Source organism: Heteronotia binoei, chromosome 10 (genome assembly GCF_032191835.1).
Source record: "Heteronotia binoei isolate CCM8104 ecotype False Entrance Well chromosome 10, APGP_CSIRO_Hbin_v1, whole genome shotgun sequence".
Classification (NCBI taxonomy): Eukaryota; Metazoa; Chordata; class Lepidosauria; order Squamata; family Gekkonidae; genus Heteronotia; species Heteronotia binoei.
In genome coordinates this window covers 81292184-81318596 of record NC_083232.1, presented here as the reverse complement: position 1 = coordinate 81318596, position 26413 = coordinate 81292184, and the positions used below count along the sequence as shown (strand labels likewise).

General features: G+C 42.8%; 2 protein-coding genes across 4 annotated transcripts in view; both read left to right on the top strand.

Moving 5' to 3' along the window:
- Positions 1–26413, top strand: part of LOC132577940 (probetacellulin-like) — a 572782-nt gene that overhangs the window by 169242 nt on the left and 377127 nt on the right. The window lies entirely within an intron of this gene.
- AMPH (amphiphysin) overlaps positions 1–26413 on the top strand; it is a 139389-nt gene that overhangs the window by 48069 nt on the left and 64907 nt on the right. For all 3 annotated transcript variants that reach the window (XM_060247650.1, XM_060247651.1, XM_060247652.1), the window contains exons 2-3: positions 14495–14575; positions 22965–23019. In XM_060247650.1, the coding sequence (XP_060103633.1) occupies positions 14495–14575; positions 22965–23019 (136 nt within the window). The remainder of the gene's footprint in view (positions 1–14494; positions 14576–22964; positions 23020–26413) is intronic.

Genomic DNA, 26413 nt, shown 5'->3' with positions numbered 1-26413 from the left:
TCCCCAGTCATCTATGCTTTTCCCCCAGCAAGCTGGGTACTCATTTTACCGACCTCGGAAGGATGAAAGGCTGAGTCAACCTTGAGCCAGCTACCTGAAAACCCAGCTTCCACTGGGGATCAAACTCAGGTCGTGAGCAGAGCTTAGGACTGCAGTACTGCAGCTTTAACACTCTGCGCCATGGGGCTCTTACAGGAACCAGAATTATGCTCCAAATTAGTCTACACTATAGTATATAGGACATTCCCATATTGGCTGTTTTATTTTCAGTTCTTTTTGTAATCATCCCCAGCATGAAGTTTGCCTTTTTCACCATTGCTGTGCACTTAGTCAACATTCCATTCCATTGAGCTATCCACTAGAACCCTGAGGTGTTTTTCCCTTTTGTCTATGCCAATTCAGACTCCATCAGCACATATCTAAAACTCTTCTCAGTCTGTCTGGGCTTTCACCGTCCCAAATAATTTGGTATCATTCACAAATTGGGGCACTATGAACATATGAAGCTGCCTTATACTGAATCAGACACTTGGTCCATCAAAGTCAGTATTGTCTTCTCAGACTGGCAGCGGCTCTCCAGGGTCTCAAGCTGAGGTTTTTCATGCCTACTTGCCTGGACCCTTTTTGGAGATGCCGGGGATTGAACCTGGGACCTTCTGCTTCCCAAGCAGATGCTCTACCACTGAACCACCGTCCCTCCCACTATACTGCTCGCCATCAATTCCAGATAGTATATGAACAAAATAAATAGCACTAGTCCGAAGGCTACAGTTTTCTTCTTGTATATGACATATTTTTAAAGCACACACACATTTGTTTACATTGCTGATTCACACAGCTGAAATTAAGGTTACTTGTGGAAGTTCTACAGTGTCAAACAACTTCATAAAAGCTATGGAGAATTTAGCAACATTGGCATCTCTGGGTTTTTTCTCTCTCTGACTTTTTAACCACTCCCTCTGCCAACCCCTGAATTACTTATTACAAATGTGGTCTGAATTTTGGATAGGAATTCTTAGAGCAGATTCATGGCCTATTAGTCTTTAAAATGCTGAAAGAGGTCGTAACTGTATGGACAACTTGATCTAGCAGATGGCTTCATTACTGCAGTGTCTTGTCTTATTATTCTTGTAATAATCTGGAAGGGGGTCAGTTTGGCTGGCGGCTGTGTTTCTTCCTCTTCCCATCACTGTAGAATAATGGTGGTTTGCTTTTGATTATTTGATATTATCAAATTAAGTACTTTGAACTCAGCAGATTTCTGAGCTTAGTTTAATGTAGCTCTTCTTGCAGGCTAATAGGTTTGTCATGGTAGACATGTTCATTAGGGGTGCAGTTTGTGGCAAAGGTTTGTTTAGTTCCTTGCTCTGTATACCTGGATTTTATGTGAAATGACTGTAATAATGTGATTAAGGAAAAAGATCATAGAAATCAATCTCAGGTTTGCCAAATCCAATTCAAAAAATATCTGGGGACTTTGGGGGTGGAGCCAGGAGACTTTGGGGATGGAGACAGGAGACATTGAGGGTGGAACCAGGAGCAAGGTTGTGACGAGCATAGTTGAACTCCAAAGGGAGTTTTGGCCATCACATTTAAAGGGACCACACACCTTTTAAATGCCTTTCCTTCACTGGAAATAATGAAGGATAGGGGCTTATAGAATTGAACCCCCTGGTCCAATCTTTTTGAAACTTGGAGGATGTTTTGAGGAGAGGCATTGGATGCTATGCTGCAAATTTGTTGCCTGTACCTCAAAAAAAACAGCCCCCCAAACCCCAGATACCTGCAGATCAATTATCCATTATACCCTATGGAAATCGGTCTCCATAGGAGTGCCCAGCAGACATTCTCCCTCCCCACTTTCTGGTGACCCTGAAGCGGGAGGAGGGCCTCCAAACCGGGGGATCCTCTGCCCCCACCTGGGGATTGGCAACCCTAATAAAACCTGAAATGTGTTATGGCTCATCACCAGGATACTAAATCTCAAGGAGCTAAGGCAGGAGTCCCCAGCACAGTGCTCCTGGTGCCTGACAATACCTTTTCTGGCACCACTGACTGTTTTTACAAAGGGGTGGGTAAGGCTGGTTACATCTTTTGCAGATTTTAAAAAATGTTGCTTTGGCAGCCGTTGCCACCGCAGCACAAGGATCTACACTGCGTTATTGAAGTTAAGCTGGCTCTGCCTCCTGCGGCAGCCATTTTGTTGCTGCGCCCACCACACCGTCAGAGTTCCAAATGTGTCCACAGGCTGAAAAGGGTTAGGGACCCCTGAACTAAGGTAATTGACGTGAAACTAGGGCATGCAATTATTCTATCCCACATTCTGTTCTGTCATCTAGAACCTTCTCTGTTAAGGTGATCTATGTGGAAAGATGGTTTTCCTCTTCCTTTCAGAATTCTGTAAGAACTGCCAACTGCTAGAACTCTTTTTGCATACCTTCTTATTAATTCAAGTGTTTTTAATTTTGAATGTCTTTTGCCTTGGCGCAGTGAAAGAGAATGTGTTATGCTTTAGTCTTGATCGGTGAGAATTTTCATTCCAAACAGACTTGAGTGGGAGGACTGCTTGTACAAGAAATGCACAGTTGAGCTTGGTACATTTCAAAGCCGCCTTTTTTAACAAAAAAAAATAGGAATTATATTGTTGGTGGTTTTTTGAGTAAGATTGGCAGATCTGGTGGGTGTAGGAAGAAGTTCCAGACAGCAAATAAACATGGAATTCAAAGAAGATTTGATTTCATAGCAGGGTGACAGTCTGATTCATAATAATTGATAGGGCTCTCTGAACTTTGACTCAGTTCAGACATAATGTGGAACAATTTATTTTAATTAACATTTGTTTATGCTAACCAGGTTTTGGCTCACAGATGATTACTCAGATCCTGGTTTGCCTAGACAAATGCTGGTTTAATTTCTGTTGCTGGTGGCATATTTGGGGGTAGTAGCGTTTCTCTTTCTGGAGGTCACTTTCTTTAGATGTAGCTTTTGAGTCCTCTTATTTACCTTTTCTCTTTCAAAAGAAGAATATCTCTTTCATTTTTCTGCAGTTACACTTCCATGCACCCTGTTGTAACTTCAGCCCTTGCAGAGGTTCTTTGATGCTGTGCAACAGAGTGCTCTAGTCAGGGCTCTTTTTGTAGCAGGAACTCCTTTGCATATTAGACCACAGGCTTCCTGATGTAGCCAATCCTCCAAGAGCTTACAGGGCTCTTAGTACAGGGCCTGGTGTAAACTCCAGGAGGATTGGCTACATCAGGGGTGTGTGTCCTAATATGCAAAGGAGTTCCTGCTACAGTGTCCATTCATTCATCACATGGAATCATGATGAAGACTAATGGTGTGATCCCAAGTACAGTTACATCATTCTAATCCCTTTGAATTTTGAGAACTCAGAAGGGTGGAACTTAGTTGAAGACTGCATTGTTACTTTGGTAAATAACCAACTTTAAACCATGAATGTAGACCCTGGCCCAGTGGAGCTCATGAATCTATTGTTAGTGTAGGCCTATGGTTGCTAATCCCCAGTTGGGGGCAGGAGATCCCCTGGTTTTGGAGGCCCTCCCCCAGAAAGTGGGGAGGGGGGAGTCTGCTGGGCACTCCATTATATCTTATGGAGATCATTCCCCTTAAGATATAATGGAGAATTGACCCATGGGTATCTGGGACTCTGGGGGGGCTGTTTTTTGAGCTAGAGACACCAAATTTACAGCATAACATCTGATGTCTTTCTTCAAAAAAACCTCCAAGTTTCAAAAAGATTGGACGAGGGGGTCCAATTCTATGAACCCCGAAAGAAGGTATCCCTGTCCTTCATTATTTCCAATGGAGGGAAGGCATTTAAAAGGAGCATGGTCCCTTTAAATGCAATGGCCAGAACTCCCTTTAGAGTTCACTTGGGCTTGTCACAACCTGGCTCCTGGATGCACCCCAGTGTCTCCTGGCTCAACTTCCAAAGTCCCCAGATATTTCTTGAATTGCACCTGGCAACAATTCAGCTAATTACACTAACCACAGTTAAACTAAATGTTAGTTTCAGATTATGTCTGAACTGAGCCTGTGAGTGATTCGAAACATTGCACACTGCTGAGGAACTTTGTGTTACTGACTGACAAACTGGTTTCCATGCTGGGTGGTTTCTTGTGTTTCTGTTGCTTACATTTCTTAAAATTATTTTTTTAGTCACACTCAACCAGAATGTTTTCTTATGTTTTATTGCATTGTTTGTTGTTGTAGTGATTTTGTAAGCTCACGTTCTGAGAACGATTTGGGGTTTCAGTATGTCGTCTAGAAAAATATGCCACTCCTCCCTTAATTTAGCCTGGCAGTTCCAAATGAAGCAATCTTGGCGACAATACTGGAAGGACAAACATATTTCTGCCATGAAAGGGTGGCATTGAGATTCAAGCTATGAGTAAATTAGGACGTGAAAGGGTTGCTTTCTGGAACAAGGTTTGTTTTTATGGTTGATTGGGGTGGGGATTCTGCCATTTTGGAAATGATGACTGAAAGTGCTAGGGTTGCCAATCCCCAGGTGGAGGCAGAGGATCCCTCGGCTTAGAGGCCCTCCCCCGCTTCAGGGTCATCAGAAAGCAGATGAGGGGGAGGGAAATGTCTGCTGGGCACTCAGTTATTTCCTATGGAGACCAATTCTCATAGGGTATAATAGAGAATTGATCTGTGGGTATCTGGGCCTTCAGGGGGGCTGTTTTTTGAGGTAGAAGCACCCAATTTTCAGCATAGCATCCAATGCCTCTCCTCAAAATACTCCCAAGTTTCAAAAAGATTCGACCAGGGGGTCCAATTCTGTGAGCCCCAAAAGAAGGTGTCCCTATCCTTCGTTAGTTCCAGTGGAGGAAAGGCATTTAAAAGGTGTGCGGTCCCTTCAAATGTGATGGACAGAACTCCCTTTGGAGTTCAATGATGCTTGTCACAACCTTGCTTCTGGCTCCGCCCGCAAAGTCCCCAGATATTTCATGAATTGGACCCGGCAACCCTAGAAAGTGCTGAAAGGAAGAGGTTGCTTTTAACACTTCAGATATGGATCTGTGAGGTGAGGGGTTGTGTAGAAGTGTTTTTATTTTCAACTCCATCTTACATTCTCTTGTTTGAACCTTCAAGCTTGGTAGCTTTTCTTCTGCTAGACTAGTACTCCTCAAATCCTTAATCCCAAGAGTACCATGTTCTGGCAGCAGCAGATGTGTTGAACACAAAAAGATGTCTTAGTGAATACAGACAGTACTTATGCTGTCTCTCCCAAAGGACCCAGCTTGATGAATCATAACTCACTGTGTATATAACTCTTGCTTGCTGACATTTATATTTTATGTAATTAGAGGTTTTCCTCCATAGAGCCAGGATCTGCTTTAGTGGGATCTCTCCCACCATATTCAGGCATAGATCTGTCCCAATATTTTCCTGACAAGAATGGGCTCTCTCCCTCTTTGAGGAAAGTATCTTACTCCCATGAGGGTGATTTCTTTACCACCAGTGGTCTGTTATTTAGATGGGCTTCAATGATCTGTTACTTGGGGACTCAAAGGCTCTCCAGTAGCAGTTCCTCAGAAAGTCCTTCCTCTGCCTGAACTCCTGGAGATCCATTCTTGGCCAAAGTAGACAATACTGGGGTAAGTTCACCAATTGTTTGACTTGGAATAAGGCAACTACACATGTTCAATCTAAATCTTCTTGCTGAAAATAATAATATTATATTGGATTTATATCCCACCCTGTACGCTGAATCTCAGAGTCTCAGAGTGGTCACAATCTCCTTTACCTTCTCCCCCACAAAAGACACCCTGTGAGGTGAGTGGAGCTGAGAGAGCTCTCGCAGAAGCTGCTCTTTCAAAGACAGCTCTGCGAGAGCTATGGTTGACCCAAGGCCCTTCCAGCAGTGGAGGAGTGGGGAATCAAACCCAGTTCTTCCAGATAAGAGCCTGCGCACTTAACCACTACATCAGACTGGCTAGATGCATCAGTTCTTTGCAGAATGGTTTATTAGTCTGTGCTTTGGGACCGCATATTTTAGCCACCTAACAGGTAGGACAAAGGGTCATGCTTTGTTGGCAAGCTTCTGTACAGATGGAAAACAGGTGGCTACAAACACATCACACTGCCTTCTTCTCTGTTACCACTGTGTTTTCGACAGAAGAGATGAAACTGGTTTATTCTTTATTTAACTACCTGTGGCATAACATGGGGAATGAAAAGATACTACTTGCCAGAAAGCAAGCATCTGACTTGTTAAAAGGGGGATTTAATTTTGCTTGGATCTTATCAAGGTTTCTCTCTTCCTCTTTAGCCCGCAGCCAAGACCATTCATGGACCCGCTTGTCTTTCTGCTGCAGTTTTCTCAGTCGATCTGAGGGGCTGTGTGGTTAAGATCAACTAAGTCATACATCAGCTCTTTAGATACTTCTGTCCCCTTTGATAATTTATTTCATTTCTAAGCTCTTAAAATGATAGAATCCCCCTTTAATGTAAACCACAGACTGCAAAGTGTATTTCTGCTCTGACCTGGATAGCCCAGGCAATCTTGAGCTCGGAAGTTAAGCAGGGTCAACTCTGCAAATGTTTGGATGGGAGACCTCCTTGGAATACCAGCAGTTGGAAGGACAGGGGCAGGCTTTATTCAGTCACCTCCCTAAATATCCTCCTGGTCCCCAGTAGGGGCCAGTCACCAGAGGTCGCCATGACCTCCAGGTGCAGAAAGAAAGACACACACACAAAGTACAAAAATACCCAAAAAGTTTTTCTTGAGTGTATTTCTGTGAAAAAAATATTATTAATAACAATAATTAATCATAATAATGTTGAAGAGTTCTCATTAAAAGGGTGGTGATGCTGTTCATGGTTCTGGAATAGGCACACAAGAGGAAGAGGCAAAATCAGCATTTCTAGTTAGCAGAACTATGAAAGGTATATTGCAGGAATCCATCATTTCCTAAACAACAAAGCCCAGAATACAGAAAGGTCTGAAATATTCTGAAATATTATATCCATAGCTATAACACAGCCATAAGTCTTGCTTCTCTGACACATTCATTTGTATTCTACATTTAGCCGAGGCCAAAAGCTGCGTCTCCTGCATTACAGATGGGGAGGGGGAATACTTTCAGATATACTCTTAGGGTTGCCAGCTCTGGGCTGGGAAATGTCTGGGGATTTTGGGAGTAGAGGCTGGGGAGAGTGGGGTTTGGGAGGGGAGGGACCTCAGCAGCTATTTTCTCCAGGGCAACTAATCAGTGTCACCTGGAGATCAACTGTAATAACAGGAGATCTCCAGGTTCCACCTGCAGGTTGGCAACCCAGTGTGCTCTGCTGTTGCTGTTCATGCTTTCCAGTGGAAGTGGAAATAGGTAGAGAGTTGGTTGTAGGTCAGTGATTTAAAAAGGAGATGTTTGTGTCATGATTTGATGAAGCTTCAGTTTTCTAAAAAAAAAATTAAAAAAAAATGCAGCTTCTGCTTCTCTCAGAGGCAACCGAAGTTCACTGCACTGGAGCTCCACAAAGACAAATTTTGTGTGCAGAATTGGAGCCAAAATACACAGGTTCCTTGATTAGAACTGCAGAACTCTTCTAGTGGCTCTAAACAACAACTATGGAGGAGGGTCTAATATGGGGTGCTGAGAAAGAAGGTTCTTAACGTCTGTCTCTGTCCCCCCCCCCCCCCCGCCCCAATGCCATTTCCTCAGTGGCCCACTGGGCTGCTTTAATTCCTAACAAGAAAAAAAGACAAGCACAGTATGGCCTGCTTTCCCTAATGGGAATTAAAGTGGCAGGCAGTGTCTGAGGAGTGTGGAGTTTGGGGAGGATGTTATGTCACTTTCAGGTGATGCTCTAGGAGGCCCTCTGCTATTCTCTGTAGTCTTTACCATACAAGCTAGGGGAAATTCCCAGAGCATCAGTTTGTGGAGTCCATTTTTTATCCTGCTCCTCAGTTCCTCAGGGGCAGGACATTGGAGTTGGGTAAATCCCCTCTTCCTTGTAGATGAATGGGAGACTTGTTTTAAAACAGCCTGGAGTTTAAGTTTTGGATTGGAAAACAACATAGGTGGAACAGTTGACTTCCCCTTTCTTCAGTGCCACAGCTAAAGTTTCCAAATCCTCTCATATCAACCAGAACCCCTACAGCCTCACTAGGATTGCCAGACCCACCTGGCCACTATTGGTTGTCAGATCCACAGTGGGAAACTCCTGGAGATTTTGAGATAGAGCCTGGATAGGGGCCTCACTGGGGTACAAAGCATCCATTTTTCTCCAGGGGAATGGATCTTTGTAGTCTGGAGATGAGCTGTAATTCTGGGGGATCCCCAGGTCCCACCTGCAGTCTAGCACTCCTAGCCACAGCCTTGATGTTGTGCCTTTGTGGGGTTTTTTTTAAAAGGCCTAATGGCATGTCTTGAATTTCTGTCACCAAACTCCTTCATGTATAACATTGATCCTCAGAATTCAGAGCTGGTTATCCTTAAAGATCTGAAGTCCTTCAGTATCACACATTGTTACCATCCTGAGCACATTCTGAGAATAAAATCTGTTTAGCTTGCTCTCTGATACAAACTGATTTAATTTTGCTACTCGGAGTCATGTACACTACCCGTATTGATTATTGTCTCAGTGACAGCCGAAGTGTGATGGATTCTTGAGAAAGGATGGGCTTGTGCTGTGGTGTTATTCTGAGCTATGCTTCTGTTCCGGGAAGATGAGCCAGCGCATGGTCTAGCATGCTGAACAGTTGGTTGTGGTGCTGCTTGAACTCGATCAGATTGGAAAGTGAGACTCATCATAAAGCAGCAGTGGGGGATGGGGGAGCAAACCGAAAGGCAGGTTCACACAGCTTGGTTGTCATGGCAATCGTCACCCTGTGCTCTGTGGGCTTTGTGTGTGTGTGTGGGGGGGGTGTTTCCCTTTGTGTGGGGTGATATTGAGCAAATAGTGTAGAATGCACCCACAGCAGCCCAACTTTACCTCATGGAAGGGCTGCTTACACAAGAGACTGGGGCCTGAAGGGACAGGGAAATGTACTGCTCCCCATTTTCCTGTCAGTATATTTCCTTTTAAAATGTTTATATGCAAGGCTTTTTTTTTGTAGCAGGAATTCCTTTGCATATTAGGCCACACACTCCTGATGTAACCAACCCTCTTGCAGCTTACAGTAGGCCCTGTACTAAGAGCCCTGTAAGCTCTTGGAGGATTGGCTACATAAGGGGTGTGTGGCATAATATGCAAAGGAGTTCCTGCTACAAAAAAAGCCCTGTTTATATTACCTGACTTTATTTCAAGGGCCACCTCAGGAAATTCTTGTTGCAAAGGAAAACACTAGAGTAGTGGGATGCCATGTATATAGGCTATTAATAAGGGAAATAATAGAATCAGGTTCCCCCTCATTCTATTTAAGGCAATGGAAAAAGAGAGAATGCACCCTTCCATTAGCAGGCTTCCCATCCGTGGCTGATACAGTTGTTGGCAGTTGGAAATTGCTTCTAACACTTATTTATCTTTTCCTGCCCAGCAGTCCCAGGAAAGAAAGCTTTCCTGATTTTGTTTGCCAGTTTGGAGCCAGTATTGTGAAGTGGTTAAGTGCTTGGACTCTCATCTGGGAGAATCAGGCTCGATTCCCCACTCCTCCACGTGCAGCTGCTGACATGACCTTGGGTCAGTCACAAGTTCTGTCAGAACTGTTCTCTCAAGAGCAGTTCTCAAAAGAGCTCTCTCAGCTCCACCTGTCTTACAGGGCGTCTGTTGTGGGGAGAGGAAGGGAAAGGAGATTGTAAGCTGCTCTGAGTCTCTGAGTGAAGGGTGGGGTATAAATCCAATCTCTTCTTCATCTCTTCTCTCTTCTTGTTTTCTCCCACCCTTCGCTTAAGCGTATTTTTGCTGCATTCTTGTCATTCAGTTTCTGATTAAGCTCAACCCCTTAAGCTCAGCCTTGCTTTTTGTGGGTGGCAAAGCAGCTTGTAGGTATGAAGCTTGCCCAAGTGACAAGGAGAAAGCAGAATGGAGGTTGTCCCTTCACTCAGAAAAAGAGAGAAAAGGGGTGGGCCCAATGTTTAAAGTCAGAGAAAGACACAGGAGAATGAAACTGTGAATTCCTCTCACAAGGGCCCAGGAGTCACAGCAGCACTGATCACACCTCTAGATAATATGAGGCATATATAGGCTATACATAGTGCTGGCAGCCTCCAGGTGGGGTCTGGAGATCTCCTCAAACTACACCTCTTCCCCTCTGGGGAAAATGGCTCCTTTGAATTTTATGGGATTATATTCTTCTGAGTTCCAAATCTTCCTAAACCCTGCCTTCCTCAGGTAGGGTTCCCAGCTTCCTGTTGGGGGTGGCTTTTCCCTCAGTTTCAGGGCCCCCAACCTGCCGGCATGGAGCTGGCCTCCAGGTGGATCCCCGCCCCCAAAGAGCTCCATTGCGCCTGACGTGCCCATTGTGATGATGTCATCTGGAAGTGACATCATCACGCCAGGCACATTTTGCAGGGGGATGCTCTAGCAGTTTGGGTAGAAACTCTGTGCCACTCCAAAGTCTCCAGGAATTTCCCAACCCACGACTAGCAATTTTATATATTCTCATTATATAAAGAGAAATACCCCCCTTGGCAGCGTTCCTCTGGTTTTGGGGCTCACCCAAATTTGCCTCCCCCAAACAGAGAAGAATGCAGAAATTAATGTGGAAATTAAATGTGAAGGAATGCAGAAATTAAACAAAGTGTGCCTATGTGACCCGGAAATTATGTAGGCACATCTAGGGGCAACACTCTGGTTTTGGGGCAAAACTCTATGGTAGAAGCTAATTCTACCATTGAGTTCCCCCCATAGAGTGTCCCCCCATGTCCCTGACATGCCTATGTAACTTTTGAGTCATGTAGGTACATCATGTTTATTTTCGTTATTCCTCTCTGCTCCCAGTAAGTTCACACCCCATTCCCCACTGGCAGGTCCAAGGGACCTGGTGACACTAGTACCAGTGCTGCAACCCCCCAGTATTGAGGATGATGTGAGGAGAAGGATACGCAATGTGATCTGCTCCCCCCTCATTGAGGTCCAGGGCTTCTCGTTTTACCCTTGTGGTGGGAGGAGAAACAGCACGGTAGCTGCTCCCATGTTGCCCAGAGCAGAGTTGACTTCTGAGCCTTAGACGAACGGGGCTTCAGTTCATTTTGTGTGTGTTTGCATTGAGATCTGAACAGCTGCTGTTCATTAAGCAGACTCGTTAATGAAGGCATGGCATGCGCCGACTCCTGCCGCTCTTGGTCGGCCTGAAGGGAATCTAAATAACCTTTGACTGTAATGGAAGAGACAGATGACAGGTGCACGGAACATGGACAGATACGGAGGACCATATTGTTCATTATGTTGATTGTGATGCCTGTTTGGCCATTAGGTCCTTCTTTATTCCCCTCAGTGTTTTGGACTCACACTCCCTGTGTGTGGTCAACTTTAGTTCCCCTCCCCCTACTTTGGGTTTTATCTGTATGATCTACCACTGCCTTTTCTCTCCAGGGTTATATATTTATCTGTTATTGTTTTTCCCTACGGCTGTTCAAGATTCTTTCTCTCATGCCACACTATTTCTCTTTTCTAATCTGTTTTCCCTGATGCAAGTATCTTTCCCCCGGTCTCTTAAGCATTCTCTTTCTTCATCTGCATCTTAGACTGGAGAGAGTTTCAGTCCTTCTCAAATGTACCAAATTGAAGAGCCAAAGGACTTAAGATGGTTCAAATTGGAGGCTTAGCCTCAGTTTGCCTCAGGTCCATACAGGGAAAATAGAGGGAGGGTGGGATTTAACTCTTTAACCTTCATACAGTTTAACCATTTAAAACCAGGCTCCCTGTTTTATTGTTAGTATTTTAAAGAAGAAAAAAGACCACACATACACCCTGCTTTTATAGAATGGTAATAGCAGAGCAGAGCAGAGCAGAGCATAGCATAGCATAGCATAGTATAGTATAGTATAGTATAGTGAAACCCATTATTTTTACTTCCATAGCCCCAAGACAAATTGAGGAGAACCTGGGAATCTAACAGATATGTTCTGAACCTTGTCGGTCTCCTGTGAATGCATTGTAAAGATTGGGTTCCAGTGATAAATAAACCTCCAAACTGATATCTAGAACAAATGTCTTTGGAAGGGCTTCTTTTAATTCCACAAACTAAATACTGGAATATTGTTACTTCTTGGAAAGACTGTTTTTGAACTGTCTTCTGTGAATGTTTTTTTGCTACATGCTCTTGTCTATTTGAAGTTCTATGTGCAAGCTTTGTTAGGACACCACTGACCTCTACATTACATTGTTTTGTTGTTTAAAATTTATGGTGTCTCATAGCGGTTTTTTTTTTTTATTTACCAAGACAAACTGAGACTGCACAGGCTTTTAATTTGTATTTTTATAGACAGTTAGAGACATGCAATCTGATCTGGACTGTTTGAGCCTCGAGAGCACATTCTTTGTGTAGAATGTATTGGAAGGGGAAGCACAGAGAGAAATTTAACTTTCCCTCTTTTGCACAATTGAAATAGCCTGCCAAAGCAGGCATATGGCTGGCTGTGAGAGCAGTAGACAAAGTCCCTTTTCCATATGACTGTGGCCCAGAGCAATAGCTAGGGTTGCCAACCACCAAGTGGGGGCTGGAGATCTCCCACTATTACAACTGATCTCTAGGCAATCAGTTTACTTGGACAAAATGGCTGCTTTGGAAGGTGAACGCTATGGCATCATACCCCATTGAAGTCCCTCCACTCCTCAAACCTCACCCTCCTCAGACTCCACCCCCCCAAACCTTGAGGTATTTTCCAACCGGAGGTGGCGACTCTAGTGATAGCCCTGTGTCTCCTCTTTTTCTCTTCCCCTTAATATTTTGTACTACAAAACATATAGTTACCATTCTCATTCTCATATTTCCAGGGCTTTCTTTTTTTTTGAGCAGGAACACAGTTGCGGTTGGCTTGGTACCAAGGGGTGTGGCCTAATATGCAAATGAGTCCCTGATGGGCTTTTTAAATAGAAAAAAGCCCTGTGTGAAAAACAACGGTGAAATCGGGGTGAGGCCTAATATGCAAATGAGTTCCCACTGGGCTTTTTCTACAAAGAAAGTCCTGCAGATTTCCATTTCATTTGCTGCTGCTGCTTGCATACAGCAGCTTGCTGTAATCAGTACTGGTGGAAAATGTTATAAAGAAATGTGAAAACTGAATGCTGAATAGCTAGACTTCCCCCCCACCCCACCCCTTACAATCACATTAGCAAGAGGCTGTCATGTTCCTCATAATGTCGTTACACTTTACAAAGGTATGTTTTCTTCATGTTCTGTGGGACCAGAGATCAGGCAAGAATTTGGGGCGTGCAGTAGAATACATGTGTTCAACCCAATAATGAGAATACATTTTTAGGATAACAAGGAGTCAGTTTGTGTGTGCATGTGAGTGTTTTAAAGAGACAGATAGGTAGAAAGATAGACAGACAGACAGACTAGACTAGATTTGTGATTATAGAAATACATCTTTCTAAAATAGCACCCACTGCTACTATAAAAGGTTGAACAGTTTCCAGGGATTTGTACAGGTCACTTATTTGTTTACATCTATATTCAGTGTTGGGAGCAGGAATTCTAGCAGCAGCTCCTTTGCATATTAGGTCACACACCCCTGAAGTAGCCAATCCTCCAAGAGCTTACAAAAAAGAGCCTTGTAAGCTCTTGGAGGATTGGCTACATCAGGGGGGGTGTGTGGCCTAAGCTTGGGAGACCCAGGATCATCCTTGAACCCTAACTTGTAGTATGGACTACTTTTGATCTTGAGCAGTATGTCCCAGTCTTTCTTCTCCCTTTTGTTCTGCTACTTATGTTCTTTCTCTCTCCTCCTCTCCCTCCTCTTCTCTTAACGTAAACAGACCAAAACACAAGAGAGAGAGAAAAGGGTATTATTACTACTGTCCAAACTGTGTCTCTAGATAATGATTTCATGCCTCATTAGATGTCAAAGATTTCAGTACTTCTCCATTACAGTATGTTACAGTTCACACCAAATTAGGATCATGTTTATTGCTGTCTTGTATAATGAACCATAAAATGGACAAGACAAGCCTTAATGAAGTTATGTTTTGAACGCTATATTCGTGGCGAGCCAGGCCCTCGCAGAGGTTCATTGTGGCATCTGATATCTTTGCTGAACTGCAGACTTTGGGACTGTTCTTTGACAGGAAGATCTATCACCTCATAAAAGCAGGATAGGATCCTTGCGGATTTCAGCCGCCCACACAAGCACATAAAATGGCCCTGGGCCTCGAGGCTTTGGAGGTGTTGATTTTCAAACCAAAGTGTCACGGGTGTGCCTTAGAGGTCCGTTTTTCATTGTGGTGCATTCCACAGGTAGAGGATAATGAACTATGGCAGCAAGGCGCTGAATGGAGGGAGTGAAAGCTGTGATATTGTTCCTCTGAGATGGCACATAATTCTGCTCAAGGGTAACCCTTTTCTCCTTTTTCACTGCAGGTGCTTCAGAAGCTAGGAAAAGCTGATGAAACTAAAGATGAACAGTTTGAAGAATATGTTCAAAACTTCAAGAGGCAAGAGGTATTTTTTTTTTAGTTGTGGATTTAATGATCACATATGCAGTTCTGTGAATATTGATTGACAAAGGAATTGTAAGTCAGTTCTGATCCTTGACAGATTTTTTTGTGCAGTCTCCTTTGAGTCATTTTCAAGCATGTGCCTTTGAGAGAATATTTCTTGGGGCTGCTTCCTACAATCAATTATATGTAGTTGTGTGTGTGTGTGTTTTTTTTTTTTTAAAAAAATCTCAGTCCCCTCATTATGCCAGTTATAAGAGGATGTTTCTAAGGAAATGCAGTAGCGGTTTTAGAGTTGCTTACATTTTTCATCTGGAAAAATCAATGAAGATGCAACAGTGAAGAAGAAGAAGATATTGGATTTATATCCCGCCCTCCACTCCGAAGAGTCTCAGAGCAACTCACAATCTCCTTTACCTTCCTCCCCCACAGCAGACACCCTGTGAGGTGGGTGGGGCTGGAGAGGGCTCTCACAGCAGCTGCCCTTTCAAGGACAACCTCTGCCAGAGCTATGGCTGACCCAAGGCCATGCTAGCAGGTGCAAGTGGAGGAGTGGGGAATCAAACCCGGTTCTCCCAGATAAGAGTCCGCACACTTAACCACTACACCAAACTGGCTCTCCGTGGGAAAACATCCTTTTGTACAACCAGTCTCTCAATTTATAGGGATGCCAGGCCCCATCAGCTGGTACCTACAAGGACATTGGGAGCAGGGCAGAAGGTGGGCATGACATTGTGTGATGTATTGAAGTCTCAACTAGGTGTCAGCTGACACTCTGGGAACTCTATGATATGGCTTCATTTCTCCCACTGTTATTCAGACCAACACAGCTACCCACTTGGATCGATCTTGTAAGCTATAGTTAGAAACTGAGAATGAATCGTCCATATACCCGGGGCTTTTTTTGAGCAGGAACGCACAGCAACGCAGTTCTGGCTGGCTTGGTGTCAGGGGGTGTGGCCTAATATGCAGACAAGTTCTTGCTGGGCTTTTTAACAAAAAAACCCTGTGTGAAATAATGGTGATGTCAAGGGGTGTGACCTGATATGCAAATGAGTTCCTTCTAGGCTTTTTCTACCAAAAAAGCCCTGCATATACCTGATCAAGTGGGAGATGTGTGGAAAACCCTACAGAATATATGAAAACCCCCAAAAAACAAAAAAAAAATGATGGCATTGTGGATATGGAGCTCCTTTGCTGAGTCATTTACTGAGTCCTTTACTAAAAAGGTGCTGTGGTATCGTGTATAAACTTTTTTTGCTGAATAAGTCACAGGTTAAGATTCACATTTAAAAAAGGTATAAAATTTAAGACTCTGTCCCATTGCTTTGGCACAATGCAGCAATTCATTCCTGCTCTAGTCATATTCCAAACTGCTTATTCAATTCATTTATGAGACTTTGCATATTATGTTTATTGATCAACATAAAATATTTGTAAACAAATAGTGTAGGTTTTACTTTCCGCATTGGTTCAGTGTAGATTTTGAAACGTTAGTGCTGCAGGTCATATTTAGATACCAACAATGTTACAGTTGTAAATATTGCCATTCAACAGAAGTTGACAGTTCATATCTAGATCTCAGATGAGAAAATAACAAAAACTAATTGTCATGGTCTATTCATAAATTGAAAGCAAAAATCTCCCTCTCCAGCAACACATGTGTGGAAGTGCGCCCTACACTGAAATGAATGGAATGCAGGGAGTCCTAGTACACATTAGAGCACTTGTTTTTCTCTGAAGTTGTGCAGCAAATTCTAATCTGTCTTACTCTGAAACAATCCCATTAACCATATGACTCAGAAAAGTAACTTATAAATATAATTCCTGCAGTGGAGGCAGCTGTGAATCACTAATTCTTATTTCTGTAATCTTTTAAGTGATTATCTGATTATTTTAAAATAACACTGAAGGCAATAACTGAAGCTGAAATTAAGGGTGGCATATAAAACTGGAATAAACTATAGAGCTATTCAGTTTCCCCAGCAAAAGTCTGGCTCTTCTAAAATCAGCTGCAGATCATTTAAGAGAGATAACATGCATCCTTTATTGCTTTTTAGATAAGTAAGTGGCAGAACTACACTGATGTCCTTCCTTCTCTAGAAGTTCTCCATCTTATTTCATAGCCTTTGCATCTCTCTGAAAATATTCTGCCCCTTTAGTCAATGAAACTGGCATTTAAATTTTAGAGATGACTCATTCCCGAATGTGTCACTCCTTTACTGCAACTGCTTCTTAACTTAGCCATAGTTCAGGAGCTCTGTTAACAAATAGAAGCAGCATTTAGATACAAAAATAGAGCCAGAATTTACTTGCATTGGGCTTTTAGAACAACAAATTTATGATATATAATCAATGCATTCCTAAATTATGACAACGCAAGGGAGGCCAAACTTGCTTAATGCAAGAGCCACACAAAATAAACATCAGATGTTTGAGACCCACAAGACATGAATGTCAGATGTTGGAGGAAAGGGAGGGAGGGAGGGAAGGAAGATGGGGAGGGAGGTAGACACGGAAAGAAAGCAACTTTAAATGCATTCTCCAAGCTGGCTGATGGGGCAGTGGGGGCTTCAAGAGCCACACAATATGTTTGAAAGAGCCACATGTAGATCCTGAGCCACAGTTTGGCCACTCCTGTGATAGCATATAGTTAAATGAGGCTTGCATCATGTCTAATTAAATTTACAAATAAGAAAACTCTTTTGATTTGATTAATTTAACTCCATAAAAGAGGCTCATGCTGTGTGGGGGTGCTATGTAATATACTTTTATCCTTTTAATATGCTTTTATCCTGGCCTTCCTCTAAGTAGTTCACTGCAATATGCACCTATCATGGAATAGGATGAAAGAAAATGATGTCCTAAAATTACCCAGTGAACTTCATGGCTGAATGGAGATTTGAACCTAGGCTACCCCAGTTCTCGTTCAGTTCAGCTGTCACACCCCATTAGCTCTCTCGGAATAGATTAATATATTTTTCAGCCTATAAAAACGGATGGGCTCAGTTGTTTTTAAAGCTAGATAGAAGGAGTTTTGCCTGAGGTTAGTTTTTGCAAAGGGTCTGATTTTTCATATTCCCTGCTAATGTTATGAAATCAGAGATAATACCCTTGTTGCCAAATCAGTCTTTGATGCTGTTGATAAAGCAATCGTTCTTTTAATAGAATATTCATATTCTGTGTAAATTTTCCTTGCATCCATTCTGGTTCTTGATACTATTGCATCTGAAGTGGCTAGACACCAAGAGTGCAATCCTGATTACTCTGTGTACACTGAACAATGTGCAGAATAGTCCATAGGACTTAGTGTAGCCCTCATTCAGGTATTCATTTCAAATTGGGGTCCTTCTTCATCTAGGAAGAAGAAGATTATATTGAATTCATATCCCGCCCTATATTCTGAATCTCAGAGTTTCAGAGTGGTCACAGTCAGTGTTCCCTCTAAGCTGCAGAGTCTTGTGAGCAAAAATTCTACTTTGTGAGCTACTGGCATTAAAGTTGTGAGCTGCTGCATAAATTATTGTGCTCTGGGATCATCCTTCCTGAGCTAAGACAAAAATGTGTGCGTTGGAGGCTAAAAATCTGTGAGCTAGCTCACGCTAACTCAGCTTAGAGGGAACACTGGTCACAATCTCCTTTACCTTCCCCGCCCCCCACAACCGACATCCTGTGAAGTAGGTAGGGCTGAGAGAGCTCTTACAGCAGCTGCCCTTTCAAAGACAACTCCTATGAAAGCTATGGCTGACCCAAGGCCATTCCAGCAGGTGCAAGTGGAGGAATGGGGAATCAAACCCGGTTCTCCCAGATAAGAGTCTGTGCACTTAACCTCTAAACCAAACTGGCTCTCCTCTTACTCCAACAATGTTCAGTAACTTGTTTCCTGCATACTGGAGTTGTTGGAGAGGAATGACCACTTAATAGATATAGAAAGACCTCTGCTGGGAGTGAATGGACTGTATGCCCAACTGACCAGTGGTTGACCAGCATAAAGATGGTCCTCAGTGCAACCTTAGGCAGAGTTACATACCTAAGTCATGGGTTTTAGAAGGTGGCAATTCTGTTTAGGAATGCACTGCCAGTATGGGATAGAGAAGACTATTCTGGCTTCTGTAGAGGGGGTGATTCTGTTTTCTGTTCTGTAGATGTGTGGAAAGTACAACTGTAACTTCAATCATTTTCTCCAGACTATACTGCTTTGTGGGAGAGCAACTGAGAGTTCCTATTGTTCCTGCCACCACATGGTGGGAAAATAACAGTTTGTATGGGAAGCAACGTGCTCCGAATTGTTTGGTCAGGTCCACAGTTGGTTCAGATTATTTCCATTAATGCTGACAGAACTGTGTTGCTTCAGGCCAAGTAAAGATCTGGCTCTTAGCCTTGCAGTCTTTAGAAAGGGAATTAGCACCTGTGTTGTAACTTGCTGGACCAATAAGAACCCAAGGGCCTCTTAAAGATGTCAGTCAATAGCTTGAGTGGCCAGATGGCATGATGAGGAAACAGAACATGAGTATTTGAAATGTCATAGCTCAGCCCCTTAGGAATCCAGCTCTATGTGGTAGGTTTTTGCCTATGTCAAGGCTCAAGACTTTGGCATGGGTAACCCTGACCTGGATAGCTCAGATCTTGGAAGCTAAGCAGGGCTGACTGTGTCAAGTACTTGGATGGGAGACCTCCTTGAATGACTATGAACAAGAGGCAGAGGCAGGCTGTATCAAGCCACTTCTCTGATATTGATTCCTCACTAGTAGTTGCTCCACCCCCAGGCTTCTGCTGTCCTAGGTTCAAGTGATCCATTCCCCACCAGTTGCTGCATGGGTGCATTTTGATCCACAGCTGCCTCCAATTTCTCTCATAGCTTCCTGCCTTTTTTTTTTTTTTTTTTAGAGATCTGGAAGCTGCAAGGGAAATTGGAGGGAGCCATGGGTCAAAATGTGCCCGTGCAGGAACAGATGGTGAATTAATCACCTGAGCAAGGGAAAGCAGAAGCCCAGGGGCGGAGCAACTGCTAGCGAGGAATCCGTCTGAATGTCTTCCATGCCCCAGCAGGGGTCACCAGAAGTTGCCATTACTTCCATGCACGCATACTCACACACAAATACAAAAAAGAAAGACTTTGGCATGGTGATATGTGCATGTACTTCTCGTGATCCTTCGAGCCAGGGACAAGCAGGAGATGGTAGCCAGCCAAACACAAGGCTGTCCAAGGGGTGTATGAGGAGGGATGGTCCCTTAGATATTGAGAACGAAACCTGACCTTTTTATATTTCATGCCATACAATGGTTATCTAATTGCAAATTCTGTTTTATGATCAGAAAATTTCATAGTTTACAAAGCATGGAGTTGAAACCAAAGAACTGAGAACAGAAGGAAAAAGGAAAATAATTGCTTTAAAAAAAAAACACCAACAATTCAGGGTATGTTTGCAAATGCATAGCTGGTTCATATGAGCCCTATTCAAGGCTTTTTTTGGTAGAAAAAATGCAGCAGGAACTCATTTGCATACTAGGCTGCACCCCCTGAAATCACCATTGTTTCACACGGAGCTTTTTTGTATAAAAAGTCCAACAAGAGCTCATTTGCATAGTAGACCACGCCCCCTGACACCAAGCCAGCTGGAACTGCATTTCTGTGCGTTCCTGCTAAAAAAAAGCCCTGGCCTTATCCATGCATTTTGAGCTTTCTTGGGGCTTTAAAATGTGCCCAGATTGCCTGTAAAGCTTCACGTTTCTGTGGAAGATCTGTACTGGTAGGAGAGCAATTGTGTCCTCTATTCATGATCTCCCTTTAGAAATCCTGATAACCTTGAAAGGAACTCTAGCATTCTCCAGAGCATCATTTGAAAAATTCTATGGTATGGAATGGAGGTCTGTTGTTAAAAAAAACTCAGTTTCACTGAGCTCGTTCATCTAAAGCAAGCTGTTTGGCTCTCAGTGACATACTTGACCCTAAGGCCCATTGATTTCATTGTAATGCACCACTATGTAAATATGTGGTTTTCAGTATTCCTCATTGTGTACAGACAAGTATCTCTCAGCAGAAATTTTTTCCAGCAATTTTTTTCCCTAAGTTAAATTTGTATTTCAGTATCATGGGTAAAATCCTCAGGCAAGACCTGACTTTAAGTTGATACCTTGAACATTTACAGAAGTTTCAAAGGTATCATTTAAAGGTTATCCAATAATGACAGTGCAGATCTTTTGTTGTTACACGAAATATGCTGCATAACCTGAAGAAGAACATCCTGAACTGAAATGTCTCCTTGAGGACATTTTCTTTGTAGGACCTGTTTTGATACAGGCATCTGGAATGCTTAATGGCTGCAGTCAACTCAGTCCATCAGGGGCCATATTGTATTTATACTTCTTCCTCTTCTGTTTGCACTAAGTGTGTTGGTCTCCCATGTGCTTCTTAGTTTGCTGCTTGAATTTCCAACTCTTCATACTCCATTCAGGAGGTAGACTTGAACCCTCTGTGAAAGTTCTACAGCAAGATTATGGGTTGGCCCATTAGAATCATGGAAATAGTAGGTCTGATAAGAGACCTGAAGTTCATCCAGTCCTAACAGCTGTAGAGAATCTACACTACATCTTTGAAGACTAGCTTTTCTGAAGAAACTTTGGGCATCCCTATAGTAGAGGAGTACAAATTCAATTTATTTTTATTTATTTATACCTTGCGTTTCTTCCCCAGTACTGACCTCTCCTTCTCCATTTTATCCTCACAACAACAGCCCTGTGATATAGGTTGGGCTGAAAAATAGTGACTGGCCTGAGATGACCCAGTGAGATCCCACGGCAGGGAGGGAATTCAAACCTTGGTTGCTTAGTTCAGTACTCCCACTACTTCCCCCCCTACTGACTATCCATGCGGATGAAGTTCCCGTAAACTAAAGAAATGGATGGTGTCATAAACTCCCACTATTTACACAACAAGCTTTTCTTCAGTGTATAAAGAAAGGGTTGGGTGCTTCCGTGGAAAGGCTCTAGTTGGCTGTCAGTGGATTTACTTTGATGCTAATTCATTTCAGCTCACTCAGTCTTTTAGACACAAGTTTGAATCTACTTTGGACTTCTTTGCACCAATCTCAATCTAGTGCTGGACTAAGTGGACTATCAGAGGAAGATTAAGACTTTTCTTTTTTCTGTTACTTTTCCTCATTGTTTTTTGTTTTCAAAGCAATATGGCCTGATGACAAAGAAGATGAGGGAGGGAGGGAGAGATGGATGGATGGATGGTAGACAGGCAGACAGACATTCTATTTAAAGGTTTGGTTGCATGGCTGTGTAGCTTGCAGTTTAGAGATCATCACCTGTTCTTGTCCTCCGGGGAGCGGCTGTTGCTCAGTGGTATAGCACATGCTTTGCATTAAAAGCATTTAAAGTAGACAATATTGAGCTATGTGGAACTGTATATGGTAGCTCCATATGTGTTTGGTGTTACATTGAACTGAAAAATTATATAGGTGATTTCCATGGTGCTTACAATCTAGACATGCATGCATAGACATGCTTTAAAACTTCCCACCCAATTAAAGCAGCTGTGAAGGTAGGGTTGCCATGCCAGCTCTGAGCTGGGAAATACATAGAGATTTTGGGGGTGGAGTCTGAGGAGGACAGGGTTTGGGGAGGGAGGGACTTCAATGGGGTATAATACCATAGAGTCCACCTTCCGAAGTGGACATATCCTCCAGGAGAAGTGATTCGTTGCCTGGAAATCAGTTGTAATCCCAGGAGATCTCCAGCCACCACTTGGGGGCTAGCACCACCTCTCTGTGTAGGCCATGTACCTTTTATTGACCATTACGGTATATATGCACCCTGTTTCTCTGTATGTAAATATGGATTTGTGTAAAAGATTGGTCATGTGTGAATAGTATATAATTGTTTCTGTTCATTGTAGATAGAAGCCACACGTTTGTTTCACTCAGCGAATATCTTCTGAAATGGTATTTATTGCTAGCAATAACACATCATCATGCTCTTAAAAAAAGAACTGAAGATAAACACTTCATGCATACATAATTATATAAGATGATGCAGTTATATATGATGACACATTCAGGTGGGTAGCTGTGTTGGTCTGAAGCAATTTGAACAAAGTTTGAGTCCAGGGGGCACTTTTAAAACCAACAAAGTTTGATTCTGGCTATAGAGCTTTCGTGTGCAGGCCCACTTCTTCTGATCTTTTTCAGAACTTCTTCTGAAGAAGTGGGCCTGCACACGAAAGCTCTGTACCCAGCTTTAAACTTTGTTGGTCTTAAAGGTTCTATTGGACTCAGACTTGGTTCTGAAGAAGATGACAGGAAAGGAATTCTGTTATCTGATTGACATTATGCTTGTTCTACTGGGTTATATGCTTGATATGATTTTGCTTCTGTGTTCTGTTTCAGGCGGAAGGTTCTAGGCTCCAGAAAGAACTCCGGGGATATTTAGCTGCTATCAAAGGTAATGGCAAACAACCATTTTTTTGACTTTGTCATTTTTAAATGAATCAGTTGCTTTGTGAAGGGCTCAACATGCACTTAAGCTGCTTCTGGATGGTGACTTTTTCTTGGTAGCAGTGTTCCCTCTTAGCTGAGTTAGTGTCCCCTCTCTCCTTAACCCCTTCCTTCCTTCCTTCCTTCCTTCCTTCCTTCCTTCCTTCCTTCCTTCCTTCCTTCCTTCCTTCCTTCCTTCTTCCACCCTCCCTCCCTCCCTCCCTTCTTCTTTTTTTTAAGTTGTGTTTGTTTTTCTCTTCGTATTTTTATGAGTGCACCCAACACTATTTATATAGTCACCAGAATTGATATTCATTTTCTTTTAGAGATTTTGGAAATGTATTTTGTGCTTTGTTCTTATATTTGCCAATGTCTGGTATACAAAGAAAGTTATGTACATTTTGGTATTTACTCATTCAATAAGTTTGATTGAATTAAAGAAAAAAAGCTGGGTTAGTGTGAGCTAGCTCACAGTTTTTTAGCCTCCACCTCACACATTTTTGTCTTAGCTCAGGAAAAATGGCTCCAGAACAGACTAATTTATGCAGTGGCTCACAACTTTAATGTCAGTAGCTCACAAAGTAGAATCTTTGTTCACAAGACTTAGAGGGAGTATTGATTGGTAGTCTAGTAGTATGGCAGAAGACCGTTCACAAGCCACCCATTCATCTGGAATGAGAGCATGCCCGATTCTGGTTGCTGCAGGCTCACATGGACTAACAGGAGCAGCATAGTAGAGAGGGCTATAAAGAATTGTAAAATCTCAGGCCCCATCTACCCGTCTCAACTTGAAGCACCTTTTTAATGAGGTGTGTCCATTTTGGCCCATCTCTTCCTGCTTCTGCTTTCTACCTAGCAGCACCATTTTACCGGAAAGGGAGACTAGTTTCCCGTCATGTGTGCTCACCACAAAAGAGGGAGCCACCTGAAATTCACATGCAAATTACAGTTATGTACAAAAATAAACCCCCCAAAAAACTTTAATGTATAACCACATTTTTATGGGGATGGTTTTACATTCAGAGTGAAATACAATAATTACCTCACTGATGAAAAAGTAATACCAGCAAACTTCATCAGCATTCTGCACTATGTTGCAGTCCTTAATCGTTTCTGCAAATATGCCGGTGAAAATAGGTGATTCAGGTGAAAAATACTGTTGCAACATTTCCCCCCAGGTATAGAATAACCTGAAGGGCATCCTTTGCATCTTCCCAGTGACTGAATTCTAATTTTGATAATACATCACACAGCAGATTCATCTTGAGCAAGGTGCCAGTTAAAGTTCCGGAAGGTTCTTGTTTTGTGTGTTTGTGTGACAAGAATCTCAGTGCTGTGCGCTAGGCTGCTACTGATTATAATTTTCTTTAACTTTGTTGGCTGCAGTAAAGGTAGTCCCCTGTGCAAGCACCAGTCATTTCCGACTCTGGAGTGACGTTGCTTTCACGTTTTCACGGCAGACTTTTTACGGAGTGGTTTGCCATTGCCTTCCCCAGTCATCTACGCTTTCCCCCCAGCAAGCTGGGTACTCATTTTACCAACCTCGGAAGGATGGAAGGCTGAGTCAACCTCGAGCCGGCTACCTGAAAACCCAGCTTCCACTGGAGATTGAACTCAGGTCGTGAGCAGAGCTTAGGACTGCAGTACTGCAGCTTTAACACTCTGCGCCATGGCGCTCTCCGTTGGCTGCAATATGTGCATATAAAAAGAAACAGCTATAGACAACTTCTTACCATACAGATCAGAACCGTGTTGTTCTCTCCAAACAGGATTAGACAACTTCCTGTACATTTCTCACTTGCTTTGTGCAAACTTTACATTTAGAGTCACCCAGACCTATAGCTTGTAAGCCGTATGTTTTTGTTGACAGTGGTGTGATTCTCTCCCCTGTTTGACAGATGGGTTTTTCATTGTGTGGGTTGGGTGTTTGATACTGTGGATGTTGCAATGATGGCACTAATTCTCTTCTCCATTTTTATTCATTTATGTTCTAAAACTTGGGGGGAGGTTGTCTGGGGGTTTTTGCTTTTAACTTTTGTACAAGTTTAATTGCATGGGCTTTGCTTTCATGATGATTGACATGATGACTTTTTGAGTCATTCTGAATTGTTGGCTACTTCCATATCATGGTGAAAATGGGACATGGAAGATACTTTTTAAACACTTTACTTAGTAAATGATTGGTGAGTAAGACAAAGGAAGGCATTTCCCACAAATATCTACACCAGTGTGATCCCAGAACTGGTTGGGGGTGGGGGGGAGAGTTTGGAAGATTTCCAGACTTCAGAAATGGGGAAAAGATAGGATGTGATCCAGTCCCCTATCACTTACTTCCAAACTTGAGCAGTACAAGATTTCCCTTCCCTGATACGCTTTCTGGCTGCACAGGACTTTGCTTATTGGATAACTATGCACATTGCCACATGTATCAAGGACTGCATCATACTCTATAAGACACTATAGCCTGGGTACAATTTTTTTGTGAACTTCAACACCCAACCGATGCAATACTCTTACAACTTTGGTTGTATGATGTTTGTAGACCTCAGAGAGACCCTCTTGTCTTTGATTAGATGCCTTCATTCTCTGAGTCATATCTGGTGTCTTTTTAGTTCTGTCCCCTGGTACTAGCCCAGCTTAGCCTAGTATCATGAGAGCTTGGAAGCTAAGCAGGGTTGGGTACAGTCAGCACTTGGATGGGAGAGGAGATCACCAAGAAAGACCAGGGTTGCTGTGCAGAGGAGGGCAATGGCAAACCACTTCTGCTCAACTTTTCTCCAGAACTTCATTTGGAGGGGGTTGCCATGAGTTGGCTGCAACTTGAGTTAGGTGCACCAATGATGTGAACCAAATTAGGGCAGCTTCCTTCCTCCCCCACTGTCTTGAGATGACATTAATATTTCTTTATTTCTGCTTATTAACCGGAATGCACTAGTTAACTAGCAACAAATGGTACACATCCAGCAATTAATATTAAATTGCTCCGTCATTAATGCACAGCAGTCCCCCTCCCTCAGATTTGTTTCATTTCTATCACTTTGGCAGCAGTTAAGATAAACAAGAGCAAAGAGCATAATATGGAGCGTAATTAATTGGCTATGGATTTGATGCCCACCTCCAAATCTGTTGTATACAAAGTACCAGGAAGTGTTCTCTGTACAATGTAAAATCAAGAGCACATGTAAAAATAGTTGCACCTAAATGCTCTTATATGCGTATATGAAAAGCATGAAAAACTGGATTTGTGTTACAAGACTGTCTTAAACATATACCAATTTCACACTAGGGTTTGTTCTGGGTGGAGAGCCCTTTTGCCTCCGGGACTTTTCTCAGTTTTCGCACAAGCTGCCCTGCAGCTGCGA